The sequence below is a fragment of the Petromyzon marinus genome, unplaced genomic scaffold, assembly GCF_048934315.1.
Source record: "Petromyzon marinus isolate PM22_M1 ecotype Great Lakes invasive population unplaced genomic scaffold, UKy_Petmar_22M1.pri1.0 PM_Scaffold_521, whole genome shotgun sequence".
Taxonomy (NCBI): Eukaryota; Metazoa; Chordata; class Hyperoartia; order Petromyzontiformes; family Petromyzontidae; genus Petromyzon; species Petromyzon marinus.
The window spans coordinates 14,823-30,578 of record NW_027423526.1 but is presented as its reverse complement, the minus strand read 5'-3'; the positions used below and the strand labels follow the sequence as shown (position 1 = coordinate 30,578).

At 53.2% G+C, this 15,756-nt stretch overlaps 1 protein-coding gene across 1 annotated transcript in view; it reads right to left on the bottom strand.

Annotated features, from left to right (window-relative positions):
- Positions 1-15,756, bottom strand: part of LOC142923449 (uncharacterized) — a gene marked incomplete at its 3' end in the record, with an annotated part of 52,288 nt that overhangs the window by 27,395 nt on the left and 9,137 nt on the right. Inside the window, exon 2 of the mRNA XM_076064563.1 lies at positions 10,859-10,989. Within this exon, the coding sequence (XP_075920678.1) occupies positions 10,859-10,968 (110 nt within the window). The remainder of the gene's footprint in view (positions 1-10,858; positions 10,990-15,756) is intronic.

The following is a 15,756-nucleotide window of genomic DNA, read 5'->3' as shown; positions in this document are numbered from 1 at the left end:
ATCACCACCATCACCATCACCATCATCACCAACACCACCATCACCATCATAACCACCAACACCATCACCAGCATCACCAACACCACCATCACCAACACCATCATCACCACCATCACCATCATAACCATCACCACCATCACCACCATCCGCTCAGCCACCACTCCCCGCTTGAACCTACAACACCAACACCAACACCACCATCACCACCATCACCAACACCAACACCACCAACACCACCATCACCACCATCACCACCATCACCATCACCACCATCACCATCACCACCATCACCATCACCACCATCACCACCACCATCACCATCACCACCATCACCATCATCACCACCATCACCACCATCACCACCACCACCATCACCACCATCACCACCATCACCATCACCACCATCACCATCACCACCATCACCATCACCACCATCACCATCACCACCACCATCACCATCACCACCATCACCATCATCACCACCATCACCATCACCACCATCACCACCATCACCACCATCACCATCACCACCATCACCATCACCACCATCACCATCACCACCATCACCATCATCACCACCATCACTATCATCACCACCATCACCACCATCACCACCATCACCACCATCACCACCATCACAACCATCACCAACAACACCATCATCATCATCACCATCACCATCATAACCATCATCATCATCACCAACACCACCATCACCATTACCACCACCATCACCACCATCACCACCATCAACCACCATCACCACCATCACCACCATCACCAACAACACCATCATCATCATCATCACCATCATAACCATCATAACCATCATCATCATCATCACCAACACCACCATCACCACCATCACCATCACCACCATCACCACCATCACCACCATCATCACCATCACCACCATCACCACCATCACCATCACCACCATCACCATCACCAGAATCACCACCATCACCACCATCACCAACACCACCATCACCATCATCACCAACACCATCATCACCATCACCATCATAACCATCACCACCATCACCACCATCACCACCAACACCACCATCACCAACACCATCATCACCACCATCACAACCATCACCATCACCATCATCACCAACACCACCATCACCATCATAACCACCAACACCATCACCACCATCACCAAGACCACCATCACCAACACCATCATCACCACCATCACCATCATAACCATCACCACCATCACCACCATCCGCTCAGCCACCACTCCCCGCTTGAACCTACAACACCAACACCACCATCACCATCACCACCATCACCAACACCAACACCACCATCACCACCATCACCACCATCACCACCAACACCAACACCACCATCACCACCATCACCACCATCACCATCACCACCATCACCACCATCACCACCATCACCATCACCACCATCACCATCATCACCACCATCACCATCATCACCACCATCACCACCACCATCACCACCATCACCACCATCATCACCATCAACACCATCACCACCATCACCAACAACACCATCATCATCATCACCATCACCATCATAACCATCATCATCATCACCAACACCACCATCACCATTACCACCACCATCACCACCATCACCACCATCAACCACCATCACCACCATCACCACCATCACCAACAACACCATCATCATCATCACCATCATAACCATCATAACCATCATCATCATCATCATCACCAACACCACCATCACCATCACCACCATCACCATCACCACCATCACCACCATCATCACCATCACCACCATCACCACCATCACCATCACCACCATCACCATCACCAGAATCACCACCATCACCACCATCACCAACACCACCATCACCATCATCACCAACACCATCATCACCATCACCATCATAACCATCACCACCATCACCACCATCACCACCAACACCACCATCACCAACACCATCATCACCACCATCACAACCATCACCATCACCATCATCACCAACACCACCATCACCATCATAACCACCAACACCATCACCACCATCACCAACACCACCATCACCAACACCATCATCACCACCATCACCATCATAACCATCACCACCATCACCACCATCCGCTCAGCCACCACTCCCCGCTTGAACCTACAACACCAACACCACCATCACCATCACCACCATCACCAACACCAACACCACCATCACCACCATCACCACCATCACCACCATCACCAACACCAACACCACCATCACCACCATCACCAACACCAACACCACCATCACCACCATCACCACCATCACCATCATCACCATCACCACCATCACCATCATCACCACCATCACCACCATCACCACCATCACCATCACCACCATCACCACCATCACCACCATCACCATCACCACCATCACCATCATCACCACCATCACCATCATCACCACCATCACCACCACCATCACCACCATCACCACCATCATCACCATCACCACCATCACCACCATCACCAACAACACCATCATCATCATCACCATCACCATCATAACCATCATCATCATCACCAACACCACCATCACCATTACCACCACCATCACCACCATCACCACCATCAACCACCATCACCACCATCACCACCATCACCAACAACACCATCATCATCATCACCATCATAACCATCATAACCATCATCATCATCATCACCAACACCACCATCACCATCACCACCATCACCATCACCACCATCACCACCATCATCACCATCACCACCATCACCACCATCACCATCACCACCATCACCATCACCAGAATCACCACCATCACCACCATCACCAACACCACCATCACCATCATCACCAACACCATCATCACCATCACCATCATAACCATCACCACCATCACCACCATCACCACCAACACCACCATCACCAACACCATCATCACCACCATCACAACCATCACCATCACCATCATCACCACACCACCATCACCATCATAACCACCAACACCATCACCACCATCACCAACACCACCATCACCAACACCATCATCACCACCATCACCATCATAACCATCACCACCATCACCACCATCCGCTCAGCCACCACTCCCCGCTTGAACCTACAACACCAACACCACCATCACCATCACCACCATCACCAACACCACCATCACCACCATCACCACCATCACCACCATCACCATCACCACCATCACCATCACCACCATCACCATCACCACCACCACCATCACCACCACCACCACCACCATCACCACCATCACCATCACCACCATCACCACGATCACCACCATCACCACCATCACCACCATCACCACCATCATCACCATCACCACCATCACCACCATCACCACCATCACCAACAACACCATCATCATCATCACCATCACCATCATAACCATCATCATCATCACCAACACCACCATCACCATTACCACCACCATCATCACCATCACCACCATCACCACCATCACCACCATCAACCACCATCACCACCATCACCACCATCACCAACAACACCATCATCATCATCACCATCATAACCATCGTAACCATCATCATCATCATCATCACCAACACCACCATCACCATCATAACCAACACCACCATCACCAACACCATCACCACCATCACCATCACCACCATCACCACCATCACCACCATCACCACCATCACCAGAATCACCACCATCACCACCATCACCAACACCACCATCACCATCATCACCAACACCATCATCACCATCACCATCATAACCATCACCACCATCACCACCATCACCACCAACACCACCATCACCAACACCATCATCACCACCACCATAATAACCATCACCATCACCACCATCACCATCACCACCACCATCACCATCACCAGAATCACCACCATCACCACCATCACCAACACCACCATCACCATCATCACCAACACCATCATCACTATCACCATCATAACCATCACCACCATCACCACCATCACCACCAACACCACCATCACCATCACCACCATCACCATCACCACCACCACCACCACCATCATCAACCACCATCACCCATCACCACCATCACCATCACCAGCATCACCACCACCATCACCATCATAACCAACACCATCACCATTACCACCATCACCACCACCATCACCACCATCACCATCACCACCACCATCATAACCATCACCACCATCACCATCACCACCATCACCACCATCACCACCATCAACCACCATCACCACCATCACCACCATCACCAACAACACCATCATCATCATCATCACCATCATAACCATCATAACCATCATCATCATCACCAACACCACCATCATAACCAACACCACCATCACCAACACCATCACCACCATCACCATCACCACCATCACCACCATCACCACCATCATCACCATCACCACCATCACCACCATCACCATCACCAGAATCACCACCATCACCACCATCACCAACACCACCATCACCATCATCACCAACACCATCATCACCATCACCATCATAACCATCACCACCATCACCACCATCACCACCAACACCACCATCACCAACACCATCATCACCACCACCATAATAACCATCACCATCACCACCATCACCATCACCACCACCATCACCATCACCAGAATCACCACCATCACAACCATCACCAACACCACCATCACCATCATCACCAACACCATCATCACTATCACCATCATAACCATCACCACCATCACCACCAACACCACCATCACCATCACCACCAACACCATCACCACCACCACCACCATCATCAACCACCATCACCATCACCACCATCACCATCACCAGCATCACCACCACCATCACCATCATAACCAACACCATCACCATTACCACCATCACCACCACCATCACCACCATCACCATCACCCCCACCATCATAACCATCACCACCATCACCACCACCATCATAACCATCACCATCACCACCATCACCACCATCCGCTCAGCCACCACTCCCCGCTTGAACCTACAACACAATCACCACCATCACCACCATCACCACATTCACCATCATCACCACCACCACCATCACCATCATAACCATCACCACCATCACCATCATAACCATCACCACCACCATCACCACCATCACCATCATAACCATCACCACCACCATCACCACCATCACCACCATCACCACCACCACCATCACCACCATCACCACCATCAACCACCATCACCATCACACCATCATCACCATCATCACCACCACCATCACCATCATAACCATCACCACCATCACCACCACCATCACCACCACCATCACCACCATCACCATCATAACCATCACCACCACCATCACCACCATCACCACCACCACCATCACCACCATCACCATCACCACCATCACCATCACCACCACCACCACCATCATCAACCACCATCACCATCACCACCATCACCATCACCAGCATCACCACCACCATCACCATCATAACCAACACCATCACCATTACCACCATCACCACCACCATCACCACCATCACCACCACCATCACCATCACCACCAACACCACCATCACCACCATCACCACCACCATCATCACCACCACCATCATCACCATCACCACCATCATCATCATCACCACCACCATCATCACCATCACCACCATCACCACCATCATCACCACCATCACCACCATCAACCAACATCACCACTTTCACCACCATAAACCACCATCACCATCACCACCATCACCACCCTCACCAACAGCATCACCACCATCACCACCATCACCACCACCATCACCACCATCACCACCACCATCACCACCACCATCACCATCATCACCACCACCATCACCACCATCACCACCATCACCATCACCACCACCATCACCACCATCACCACCATCAACCACCATCACCATCATCATCACCATCACCATCATCATCACCACCATCACCACCATCACCACCATCATAACCATCACCATCACAACCACCACCACCATCACCACCATCACCACCATCATCACCACCACCATCAACATCACCATCACCATCACCACCATCATCACCACCATCACCACCATCAACCACCATCACCACCATCACCACCATTAACCACCATCACCATCACCACCATCACCACCCTCACCATCAGCATCACCACCATCACCACCATCACCACCACCATCACCACCATCACCACCACCATCACCACCACCATCACCATCATCATCACCACCATCACCATCATCATCACCACCATCACCACCATCACCACCATCAACCACCATCACCATCATCATCACCATCATCATCACCACCATCACCACCATCACCACCACCATCACCACCATCAACCAACATCACCATCATCATCACCATCATCATCACCACCATCACCACCATCACCACCATCATAACCATCACCATCACAACCATCACCACCATCACCACCACCACCATCACCACCATCACCACCATCACCACCATCATCACCACCACCATCACCATCACCACCATCACCATCACCACCACCACCACCATCATCACCATCACCACCATCATCACCACCACCATCACCACCACCATCACCACCATCACCACCACCACCATCACCACCATCACCACCACCACCACCATCACCACCATCATCACCACCACCATCACCACCACCATCACCATCACCACCACCATCACCATCACCACCACCATCACCATCACCACCACCATCACCATCACCACCACCATCAACCACCATCACCACCATCACCATCACCACCATCAACCACCACCATCACCACCATCAACCACCACCATCACCACCATCACCACCACCATCACCAGCACCATCACCACCACCATCATCACCATCACCACCATCACCATTACCACCACCATCACCACCATCACCACCAGCATCACCACCACCACCATCATCACCACCATCATCATCACCACCAGCACCACCATCACCACCATCACCATCATAACCATCACCACCATCACCACCATCATCACCATCACCATTACCACCATCACCACCATCACCATCAACCACCATCACCACCACCATCATCATCATCACCATCATCATCACCAGCACCACCAGCACCAGCACCACCACCATCACCACCATCACCACCACCATCACCACCACCACCAGCACCACCATCACCATCACCACCATCACCACCGCCACCACCACCACCATCACCACCATCACCAGCGAGGGAGTGTATGATTGAGTGAGTGTATGAGTGAGTGAGTGTATGAGTGAGTGTATGAGTGAGTGTATGAGTGAGTGAGTAAGTGTATGAGTGAGTGAGTGTATGAGTAAGTGAGTGTATGAGTGAGTGTATGCCTGAGTGAGTGAGTGTATGAGTAAGTGAGTGTATGAGTGTATGAGTGAGTGTATGAGTGAGTTGTATGAGTGAGTGAGTGAATGAGTGAGTGAGTAAGTGTATGAGTGTATGAGTGAGTGTATAAGTGAGTGAGTGAGTGTATGAGTGAGTGAGTGTATGAGTGAGTGAGTGTATGAGTGAGTGAGTGTATGATTGAGTGTATGAGTGAGTTAGTGAGTGAGTGAATGTATGAGTGAGTGAGTGTATGAGTGAGTGAGTGTATGACTGAGTGTATGAGTGAGTGTATGAGTGAGTGAGTGTATGAGTGAGTGTATGAGTGAGTGAGTGTATGTATGAGTGTATGTATGAGTGTATGAGTGAGTGTATGAGTGAGTGTATGTATGAGTGTATGTGTGAGTGTATGAGTGAGTGTATGTATGAGTGTATGAGTGAGTGTATGAGTGAGTGTATGTATGAGTGTATGAGTGAGTGTATGAGTGAGTGTATGTATGAGTGTATGAGTGAGTGTATGAGTGAGTGTATTAGTGAGTGTATGAGTGTATGTATGAGTGTATGAGTGAGTGTATGAATGAGTGTATGAGTGAGTGTATGAGTGAGTGTATGAGTGAGTGTATGAGTGAGTGTATGAGTGAGTGAGTGTTTGAGTGAGTGAGTGTATGAGTGAGTGAGTGTTTGAGTGAGTGAGTGTATGAGTGAGTGTATGAGTGAGTGAGTGTATGAGTGAGTGTATGAGTGAGTGTATGAGTGAGTGTATGAATGAGTGTATGAGTGAGTGTATGAGTGTATGAGTGAGTGTATGAGTGAGTGAGTGAGTGTATGAGTGAGTGTATGAGTGAGTGAGTGAGTGTATGAGTGAGTGTATGAGTGAGTGTATGAGTGTATGAGTGAGTGAGTGAGTTAGCGAGTGGAGTGAGTGTATGAGTGAGTGTATAAGTGAGTGTATGAGTGTGTATGAGTGAGTGAGTGTATGAGTGAGTGAGTGTATGAGTGAGTGAGTGAGTGTATGAGTGAGTGAGTGTATGAGTGAGTAAGTGAGTGTATGAGTGAGTGTATGAGTGTATGAGTGAGTGAGTGTATGAGTGTATGAGTGAGTGTATGAGTGAGTGTATGAGTGAGTGAGTGTATGAGTGAGTGTATGAGTGAGTGTATGAGTGAGTGTATGAGTGAGTGTATGAGTGAGTGTATGAGTGAGTGTATGAGTGAGTGAGTGTATGTGTGAGTGAGTGTATGAGTGAGTGAGTGTATGAGTGAGTGTATGAGTGAGTGTATGAGTGAGTGTATGAGTGAGTGAGTGTATGTGTGAGTGAGTGTATGAGTGAGTGAGTGTATGAGTGAGTGAGTGTATGAGTGAGTGTGTGTATGAGTGAGTGTATGAGTGAGTGTATGAGTGAGTGTATGAGTGAGTGTGTGAGTGAGCTTATGAGTGTATGAGTGAGTGTATGAGTGTGTGTATGAGTGAGTTTATGAGTGAGTGTATGAGTGAGTGTATGAGTGAGTGAGTGTATGAGTGAGTGAGTGTATGAGTGAGTGAGTGTGTGAGTGAGTGTATGAGTGTATGAGTGAGTGTATGAGTGAGTGTATGAGTGAGTGTATGAGTGAGTGAGTGTATGAGTGAGTGTATGAGTGAGTGAGTGAGTGTATGAGTGAGTGTATGAGTGAGTGTATGAGTGAGTGTATGAGTGAGTGTATGAGTGTGTGTATGAGTGTTTGAGTGAGTGTATGAGTGAGTGTATGAGTGAGTGTATGAGTGAGTGAGTGTGTGAGTGAGTGTGGTGAGTGAGTGTATGAGTGAGTGTATGAGTGAGTGTGTAGTGAGTGAGTGTATGTGTGAGTGAGTGAGTGTATGAGTGAGTGTATGAGTGAGTGTATGAGTGAGTGTATGAGTGAGTGTATGAGTGAGTGTGTGAGTGAGTGAGTGTGTGAGTGAGTGTATGAGTGGAGTGTATGAGTGTATGTATGAGTGAGTGAGTGTATGAGTGAGTGTATGAGTGAGTGTATGAGTGAGTGTATGAGTGAGTGAGTGAGTGTATGAGTGAGTGAGTGTATGAGTGAGTGTATGAGTGAGTGAGTGTATGAGTGAGTGTATGAGTGAGTGAGTGTATGAGTGAGTGTATGAGTGAGTGAGTGAGTGTATGAGTGAGTGAGTGTATGAGTGAGTGTATGAGTGTATGAGTGAGTGTATGAGTGAGTGAGTGTATGAGTGAGTAAGTGTATGAGTGAGTGTATGAGTGAGTGTGTGAGTGAGTGAGTGTATGAGTGAGTGTATGAGTGAGTGAGTGTATGAGTGAGTGTATGAGTGAGTGTATGAGTGAGTGAGTGTATGAGTGAGTGTATGAGTGAGTGAGTGTATGAGTGAGTGTATGAGTGAGAGTATGAGTGAGTGAGTGTATGAGTGGGTTGTGTATGAGTGAGTGTATGGTGTATGAGTGAGTGTATGAGTGAGTGTATGAGTGAGTGTATGAGTGAGTGAGTGTATGAGTGAGTGTATGAGTGAGTGTATGAGTGTATGAGTGAGTGAGTGTATGAGTGTATGAGGAGTGTATGAGTGTATGAGTGAGTGAGTGTATGAGTGAGTGTATGAGTGAGTGAGTGTATGAGTGAGTGTATGAGTGAGTGAGTGTATGAGTGAGTGAGTGAGTGTATGAGTGAGTGTATGAGTTAGTGAGTGTATGAGTGAGTGTATGAGTGAGTGTATGAGTGAGTGTGTGAGTGAGTGAGTGTATGAGTGAGTGTATGAGTGAGTGAGTGTATGAGTGAGTGAGTGTATGAGTGAGTGTATGAGTGAGTGAGTGTATGAGTGAGTGTATGAGTGAGTGTATGAGTGAGTGTATGAGTGAGTGAGTGAGTGTATGAGTGAGTGTATGAGTGAGTGAGTGTATGAGTGAGTGAGTGTATGAGTGAGTGTATGAGTGAGTGTATGAGTGAGTGAGTGTATGAATGAGTGAGTGTATGAATGAGTGAGTGCCTGAGTGAGTGTATGAGTGAGTGTATGAGTGAGTGTATGAGTGAGTGAGTGTATGAGTGAGTGCTGAGTGAGTGTATGAGTGAGTGTATGAGTGAGTGTATGAGTGAGTGTATGAGTGAGTGAGGTGTATGAGTGAGTGTATGAGTGAGTGTATGAGTGAGTGTATAAGTGAGTGTATGAGTGAGTGAGTGTATGAGTGAGTGTATGAGTGAGTGTATGAGTGAGTGTATGAGTGAGTGTATGAGTGAGTGAGTGTATGAGTGAGTGTATGAGTGAGTGTATGAGTGAGTGTATGAGTGAGTGAGTGTATGAGTGAGTGTATGAGTTAGTGAGTGTATGAGTGTATGAGTTAGTGAGTGTATGAGTGAGTGAGTGTATGAATGAGTGAGTGTATGAATGAGTGAGTGTATGAGTGTATGAGTGAGTGTATGAGTGAGTGAGTGTATGAGTGAGTGAGTGAGTGTATGAATGAGTGAGTGTATGAGTGAGTGAGTGTATGAGTTAGTGAGTGAGTGAGAAGTGTGTATTGTGTGGGAGTCCCACTGGGCCTGCATCTTGTGAACGGCGATTCGCTGACGCCGGCGCTCCCAAGTGGCCTCCAGCTCCTCCTGCACCAGGCGCTGCTGCAGCTGTCGCTGCATGGCCTGGTGCATGTAGGCCTGGAGCTCCAACTCCTGGGTGGGTGGGTGGGTGAGTGGGTGGGTGAGTGAGTGGGTGAGTGGGTGGGTGGGTGAGTGAGTGGGTGAGTGGGTGGGTGGGTGAGTGGGTTAGTGAGTGGGTGAGTGAGTGGGTGGGTGAGTGAGTGGGTGAGTGAGTGGGTGGGTGGGTGAGTGGGTAGGTGAGTGGGTGAGTGAGTGGGTGAGTGGGTGAGTGAGTGGGTGAGTGGGTGAGTGGGTGAGTGGGTGGGTGGGTGGGTGAGTGAGTGGGTGGGTGAGTGGGTGAGTGGGTGGGTGAGTGAGTGGGTGAGTGAGTGGGTGAGTGAGTGGGTGGGTGAGTGGGTGGGTGAGTGAGTGGGTGAGTGGGTGGGTGAGTGGGTGGGTGAGTGAGTGGATGGGTGGGTGGGTGAGTGGGTGAGTGGGTGGGTGGGTGAGTGAGTGGGTGGGTGGGTGAGTGGGTGAGTGGGTGGGTAGGTGAGTGGGTGAGTGGGTGGGTGAGTGAGTGGGTGTGTGAGTGGGTGAGTGAGTGGGTGGGTGGGTGAGTGAGTGGGTGGGTGAGTGAGTGGGTGAGTGGGTGGGTGGGTGAGTGGGTAGGTGGGTGGGTGAGTGGGTGGGTGGGTGGGTGAGTGGGTGGGTGGGTGAGTGGGTGAGTGGGTGAGTGGGTGAGTGAGTGGGTGAGTGGGTGAGTGGGTGGGTGGGTGAGTGGGTGAGTGGGTGAGTGGGTGAGTGAGTGGGTGAGTGGGTGAGTGGGTGGGTGGGTGAGTGAGTGGGTGAGTGAGTGAGTGGGTGGGTTAGTGGGTGGGTGGGTGAGTGAGTGAGTGGGTGGGTGAGTGGGTGGGTGGGTGAGTGAGTGGGTGAGTGAGTGAGTGGGTGGGTTAGTGGGTGGGTGGGTGAGTGAGTGAGTGGGTAGGTGGGTGAGTGAGTGGGTGGGGTGAGTGGGTGGGTGGGTGAGTGAGTGGGTGAGTGAGTGAGTGGGTGGGTTAGTGGGTGGGTGGGTGAGTGAGTGAGTGGGTGGGTGAGTGGGTGAGTGGGTGAGTGAGTGGGTGAGTGGGTGAGTGGGTGAGTGGGTGGGTGAGTGGGTGGGTGAGTGAGTGAGTGGGTGGATGTGTGAGTGGGTGGGTGAGTGGGTGAGTGAGTAGGTGAGTGAGTGGGTGAGTGGGTGGGTGAGTGGGTGAGTGGGTGGGTGGGTGGGTGAGTGGGTGGGTGGGTGGGTAGGTGGGTAGGGTGGTGAGTGGGTGGGTGAGTGGGTGAGTGGGTGGGTGAGTGGGTGGGTGAGTAGGTGGGTGAGTGGGTGAGTGGGTAGGTGGGTGAGTGGGTGGGTGGGTGAGTGAGTGGGTGAGTGGGTGAGTGAGTGGGTGGGTGAGTGGGTGAGTGAGTGGGTGACTGAGTGGGTGAGTGGGTGGGTGAGTGAGTGAGTGGGTGGGTGAGTGGGTGGGTGGGTGGGTGAGTGGGTGGGTGGGTGAGTGGGTGAGTGGGTGGGTGGGTGTGTGGGTAGGTGAGTGGGTGAGTGAGTGGGTGAGTGGGTGGGTGGGGGGTGAGTGGGTGGGTGGGTGAGTGGGTGAGTGGGTGGGTGAGTGGGTGGGTGGGTGAGTGAGTGAGGGGGTGGGTGAGTGGTTGGGGTGGGTGAGTGGGTGGGTGAGTGGGTGGGTGAGTGGGTGGGTGGGTGGGTGGGTGGGTGAGTGAGTGGGTGGGTGAGTGAGTGGGTGGGTGGGTGGGTGAGTGAGTGGGTGGGTGGGTGGGTGAGTGAGTGGGTGGGTGGGTGGGTGAGTGGGTGAGTGAGTGAGTGGGTGAGTGGGTGAGTGAGTGGGTGGGTGAGTGGGTGGGTGGGTGGGTGAGTGAGTGGGTGGGTGGGTGGGTGAGTGGGTGAGTGAGTGAGTGGGTGAGTGGGTGAGTGAGTGGGTGGGTGAGTGGGTGAGTGAGTGGGTGAGTGGGTGAGTGGGTGGGTGGGTGGGTGAGTGAGTGGGTGGGTGAGTGAGTAGGTGAGTGGGTGGGTGAGTGGGTGGGTGAGTGGGTGGGTGAGTGGGTGAGTGGGTGAGTGAGTGAGTGGGTGGGTGAGTGGGTGAGTGGGTGAGTGGGTGGGTGGGTGAGTGGGTAGGTGAGTGGGTGAGTGAGTGGGTGGGTGAGTGAGTGGGTGAGTGGGTGGGTGAGTGGGTGGGTGGGTGAGTGAGTGGGTGGGTGAGTGAGTGGGTGGGTGAGTGGGTGAGTGGGTGGGTGGGTGAGTGGGTGAGTGAGTAGTGAGTGAGTGAGTGGGTGGGTGGGTGAGTGGTGGGGGTGAGTGAGTGGGTGGGTGAGTGGGTGGGTGAGTGGGTGAGTGGGTGGGTGAGTGGGTGGGTGAGTGAGTGGGTGAGTGGGTGAGTGAGTGGGTGAGTGGGTGGGTGAGTGAGTGGGTGGGTGAGTGGGTGGGTGAGTGGGTGAGTGGGTGAGTGAGTGGGTAGGTGGGGTGAGTGGGTGAGTGGGGTGAGTGAGTGTGTGGGTGAGTGGGTGAGTGAGTGGGTGGGTGGGTGAGTGGGTAGGTGGGTGGGTGAGTGGGTGGGTGAGTGGGTGGGTGAGTGAGTGAGTGGGTGGGTGAGTGAGTGGGTGGGTGGGTGGGTGAGTGAGTGGGTGAGTGGGTGAGTGGGTGAGTGAGTGGGTGAGTGGGTGAGTGGGTGGGTGGGTGGGTGAGTGAGTGAGTGAGTGGGTGGGTGAGTGGGTGGGTGGGTTAGTGGGTGGGTAGGTGGGTGAGTGGGTGGGTGAGTGGGTGGGTGAGTGGTGGGTGGGTGAGTGAGTGGGTGGGTGAGTGAGTGGGTGAGTGGGTGAGTGAGTGGGTGGGTGGGTGAGTGAGTGAGTGGGTGGGTGAGTGGGTGGGTGAGTGGGTGAGTGGGTAAGTGGGTGAGTGGGTGGGTGAGTGGGTGGGTGGGTGAGTGGGTGAGTGAGTGGGTGGGTGAGTGAGTGAGTGGGTAGGTGAGTGAGTGAGTGGGTGAGTGGGTGAGTGGGTGGGTGAGTGGGTGAGTGGGTGGGTGGGTGGGGTGAGTGAGTGGGTGGGTGAGTGGGTAGGGTGGTGAGTGGTGAGTGGTGAGTGAGTGTGTGGGTGAGTGGGTGAGTGAGTGGGTGGGTGAGTGGTGGGTGAGTGAGTGGATGGGTGAGTGGGTGAGTGGGTGGGTGGGTGGGTAGGTGGGGTGAGTGGGTGGGTGGGTGAGTGGGGTGAGTGAGTGGGTGGGTGAGTGGGTGAGTGGGTGGGTGAGTGGGTGGTGTGGGTGAGTGGGTGAGTGAGTGGGTGGGTGAGTGAGTGGATGGGTGAGTGGGTGAGTGGGTGGGTGGGTGGGTAGGTGGGTGAGTGGGTGGGTGGGTGAGTGGGTAGGTGAGTGGGTGAGTGAGTGGGTGGGTGAGTGGGTGAGTGGGTGGGTGGGTGAGTGGGTGAGTGGGTGAGTGGGTGAGTGGGTGGTGTGAGTGAGTGGGTGGGTGGGTGGGTGAGTGAGTGAGTGGGTGGGTGGGTGAGTGGGTGAGTGGGTGGGTGAGTGGGTGGGTGAGTGGGTGGGTGAGTGAGTGGGTGAGTGGGTGGGTGAGTGGGTGGGTGGAGTGGGTGGGTGGGTGAGTGAGTGAGTGGGTGGGTGGGTGAGTGGGTGGGTGGGTGGGTGAGTGGGTGGGGTGGGTGAGTGGGTGGGTGGGTGTGAGTGGGGTGGGTGAGTGAGTGGGTGGAGTGGGTGAGTGGGTGGGTGAGTGAGTGGGTGGGTGGGGAGTGAGTGAGTGGTGGGTGAGTGGGTGGGTGGGTGGGTAGGTGGGAGTGGGTGGGTGAGTGGGTGAGTGAGTGAGTCGGTGAGTGGGTGAGTGGGTGGGTGAGTGAGTGGGTGGGTGGGGTGGGTGAGGAGTGAGTGAGTGGTGGATAGTGGGTGAGTGGGTGGGTAGGTGGGTGAGTGGGTGGGTGGGTGGGTGGGTGAGTGAGTGGGTGAGTGGGTGAGTGGGTGGGTGGGTGGGTGAGTGGGTGGGTGAGTGGGTGGGTGAGTAGGTGGGTGGGTGGGTGAGTGAGTGAGTGGGTGAGTGGGTGGGGAGTGGGTGGGTGAGTGAGTGGGTGAGTGGGTGGGTGGAGTGAGTGAGTGAGTGAGTGGGAGTGGGTGGGTGGGTGGGTGAGTGGGTGGGTGAGTGGGTGGGTGAGTAGGTGGGGTGGGGGTGAGTGGTGAGTGGGTGAGTGGGTGGGTGAGTGGGTGGAGTGAGTGAGTGGGTGAGTGGGTGGGTGAGTGGGTGGGTGGGTGAGTGGGTGAGTGGGTGGGTGGGTGGGTGAGTGAGTGGGTGAGTGGGTGGTGGGGGTGAGTGGTGGGTGTGTGAGTGAGTGAGTGAGGGGTGGGTGGGTGGGTGAGTGGGTGGGTGAGTGAGTGGGTGAGTGGGTGAGTGGGTGAGTGGGTGGGTGGGTGGGTGAGTGAGTGAGTGGGTGGGTGGGTGGGTGAGTGGGTGGGTGAGTGAATGGGTGAGTGGGTGGGTGAGTAGGTGGGTGAGTGGGTGGGTGGGTGAGTGGGTGGGTGAGTGGGTAGGTGGGTGGGTGAGTGGGTGGGTGAGTGGGTGAGTGGGTAGGTGGGTGAGTGGGTGGGTGGGTGAGTGGGTGGGTGGGTGGGTGAGTGAGTGGGTGCGTGAGTGTGTGTGTCTGTGTGTGTGTGGTCCGGCAAAAACAACCCCCTACCTCACCGTGGTGCCGGACGAACAACTCTGTCGTGGACAATGCTGTGGGGGGAGGGCCAATTCCGATTGGCCCCTCCCCTCATGGCATCTGTGACCACCACAGGGGCTAAACGGGGGCTCTGGACGGGTGCGAGGGGC